This window comes from Otolemur garnettii, unplaced genomic scaffold (assembly GCF_000181295.1).
Source record: "Otolemur garnettii isolate 467f Iridium unplaced genomic scaffold, OtoGar3 scaffold00001, whole genome shotgun sequence".
NCBI lineage: Eukaryota > Metazoa > Chordata > Mammalia > Primates > Galagidae > Otolemur > Otolemur garnettii.
The window spans coordinates 37103942-37106489 of record NW_003852396.1 but is presented as its reverse complement, the minus strand read 5'-3'; the positions used below and the strand labels follow the sequence as shown (position 1 = coordinate 37106489).

Below are 2548 nucleotides of genomic sequence, written 5' to 3'. Positions count from 1 at the left end.
CTACAGCTACCCGTCAAAATGCCCAGATAATTTTCTATTTTTAGTAAAGATGGGGTCTCACCCCTGCTCAGGCCATTCTCAAACTTCTAAGCTCAAGTAATTTTCCTGCCTCAGCTTCCCAGACTGCTAGGTTTACAGGCATGAGACCCTGCACAAATTATTCATTCTGGAAAAGGCAACAGTATTAGTAATTTGGTTCAAGGACTATAGAAAGTAGGCACGAGTGTCTAATTATATTTGTTTCCCACATACACAAACACAAGAAATGCTTAATTCTTTATAAACAGAGAGTCTGGGGCATGTTGGCCTATAAACAGAAATTTAACAAGTCCCTACTACAATGGAAAACAGTTCTATGAAGTGAGAATTCAGGAAAATTTTCATGTAGTCCTCTAGACACCAACACTGAATATTCCAAAAAATACCTAGACAAATTACTGTTGGATAACAGTGTTTGTGAGTTGATGAAGTAGAACCAGTTGGAGCCACAAAAATGGATGTACATGATTTACTTATTCATGAAACAGATTTACACCCCAGAAATAAAAATGTCATCACTCTATTTGTTGGCATCTGCCTTTTTATGAGAGCACAGTGGCTTTCAGGTAAGTCTGAAAGCCCTATAATCATTTAAAAAATTTTTTTTTGAGACAAAGTCTCAATGTGTCACCCTCAATAGAGTGCTTTCATGTCACAGCTCACAGCAACTTCAAACTCTTGGGCTTAAGCAATTCTCTTGTCTCAGCCTCCAAAGTATTGGGACAACACGCACACTCAACAATGCCTGGCTATTTTTTTGTTGTGGTTGCCATTGTTGTTTAGCTGGCCCAGGGCCAGGTTTAAACCTGCCAGCCTTGGTGTATGTGGCCCGTGCTATAACCACTGTGCTATCGGTTCCAAGCCCCTATAATCATTTTGAAACAAATCTATCACATAGATTTACAGATATCAATACACAATGAACGTATGGATCAAATGTTCTATTGAAGCATCATCCTAATGACAGTAATCCAGTATGATGTGGAAGCTCATAACAGAGAAAGGGAGGAACATTTTACTGTATGATATATTATGAAAACTTTCACATCTACTAAATGTAAATGACAGCACAATTATATTGAAAGAGAGGGATCCCCTGATACACATTCAAATATGTACAACTCAATAAATTAAACACATTCACATCACAAATGAAAAATGTTTTTGAAATTTATTAAATTTAATTCAAGGACAATAGGTTAGTAGCCAAACATCACTGGACTTTTTAAAAATAGTCAAACTGTATGTAAAAACACCTTTCTTTGGTATATTTTTATCAAAGCCCTTTTCATCTCACTATTGCGCAAACTATAGATAAGTGGATTCAGCAGAGGTGTCAGCAGTGAGTAGGCCAGTGATACCAGTTTCTTGGTTTCTGGTGAGTAGCCAGATTTGGGTTGTAAATAAGTCATGTTGGCTGTGCCATAGAAGAGGGTCACAGATGTGAGATGAGAGGCACAGGTGGAAAAGGCCTTTTGCCTCCCAGTAGTTGATGGCATCTTCAGGATGGCATAAAGAATTTGAATGTAGGAGAAAAGTATCAATAAGAAAGGGACCATAACAATCAAAATAGTAGCTATGAAGGCATATATTTCAAACACAAATGTGTCTGCACATGCAAGCTCTAGCACTGCTGGAGCTTCACAAGATATATGATTAATTTCATTGGGACCACAAAAGGGAAAACTAGATACCCATGTGGTCCCCACCGTAGCCTCCAAGATCCCTGAAATCCATGAGAACATTATTAATGTCATAAAAACTCTTTTGTTCATAATCACTGGATAGTTCAGAGGATGGCAAATTGCAGCAAATCGGTCATAAGCCATTGCTCCCAGGAGAAAACATTCTGTCCCACCAAAAAGGATAATGAAATACATCTGTGCAAAACAGCTCACAAAAGACATCACAGTTTTCTCAGTGGAGAGGAACACCAGCATTTCAGGCATGATGACTGAGCTGAAACTCACTTCCACCACAGATAAGTTCAGGAGGAACAGGTACATGGGAACATGGAGGGTCTTGTCCAGGGAGATGACGACTGTAATGATAGCATTTCCCATCAGAGTCACCAGGTAAATAACCAAGAAAACCCCAAAGAGTGGCTTTTGGAGATCAGGAAAAGTAGAGAAGCCCAGGAGAATGAATTCAACCACAGAGCTTTGATTTTGCCTTTTCATTTTCAGTAAGGGAGCCCTATATTCATCTTTTAAAGATAGTACTTAAAGTATATTAAAAAGTCACACTTCAGTCTCCAGAAATTCTTTGCAGAACCAAGAAGCAGAGCACATCCTGTTAGAAATTCATTTTGGCAAATTTGGAGAATGGCCAATTTCTTGGAATAATGAATTCTTTACATGGAGTGGGAAAAGTGAAGAATTCTGGCTGATAAGTACTAAGTAATATCAAAGATCTGCTTCTACTTGTACATGCTATAGTTTGAATATTAAACACGATCTTAAAGCAAATAAAATATTTTATGACTTAGGTTCCATTCCCGTAACAGTTA

At 38.0% G+C, this 2548-nt stretch overlaps 1 protein-coding gene across 1 annotated transcript; it reads right to left on the bottom strand.

Annotated features, from left to right (window-relative positions):
* Positions 1-1274: 1274 nt before the first annotated feature.
* Positions 1275-2219, bottom strand: LOC100942226 (olfactory receptor 10A3-like). The gene has a single exon (XM_003781071.1). It carries the CDS (start codon positions 2217-2219, stop codon positions 1275-1277), a length of 945 nt encoding a protein of 314 aa, XP_003781119.1.
* Positions 2220-2548: the final 329 nt, after the last annotated feature.

Coding starts and splice junctions, on each gene's coding strand:
- LOC100942226 (XM_003781071.1), bottom strand. CDS start 2,219: ATGAAAAGGCAAAATCAAAGCTCTGTGGTTGAATTCATTCTCCTGGGC.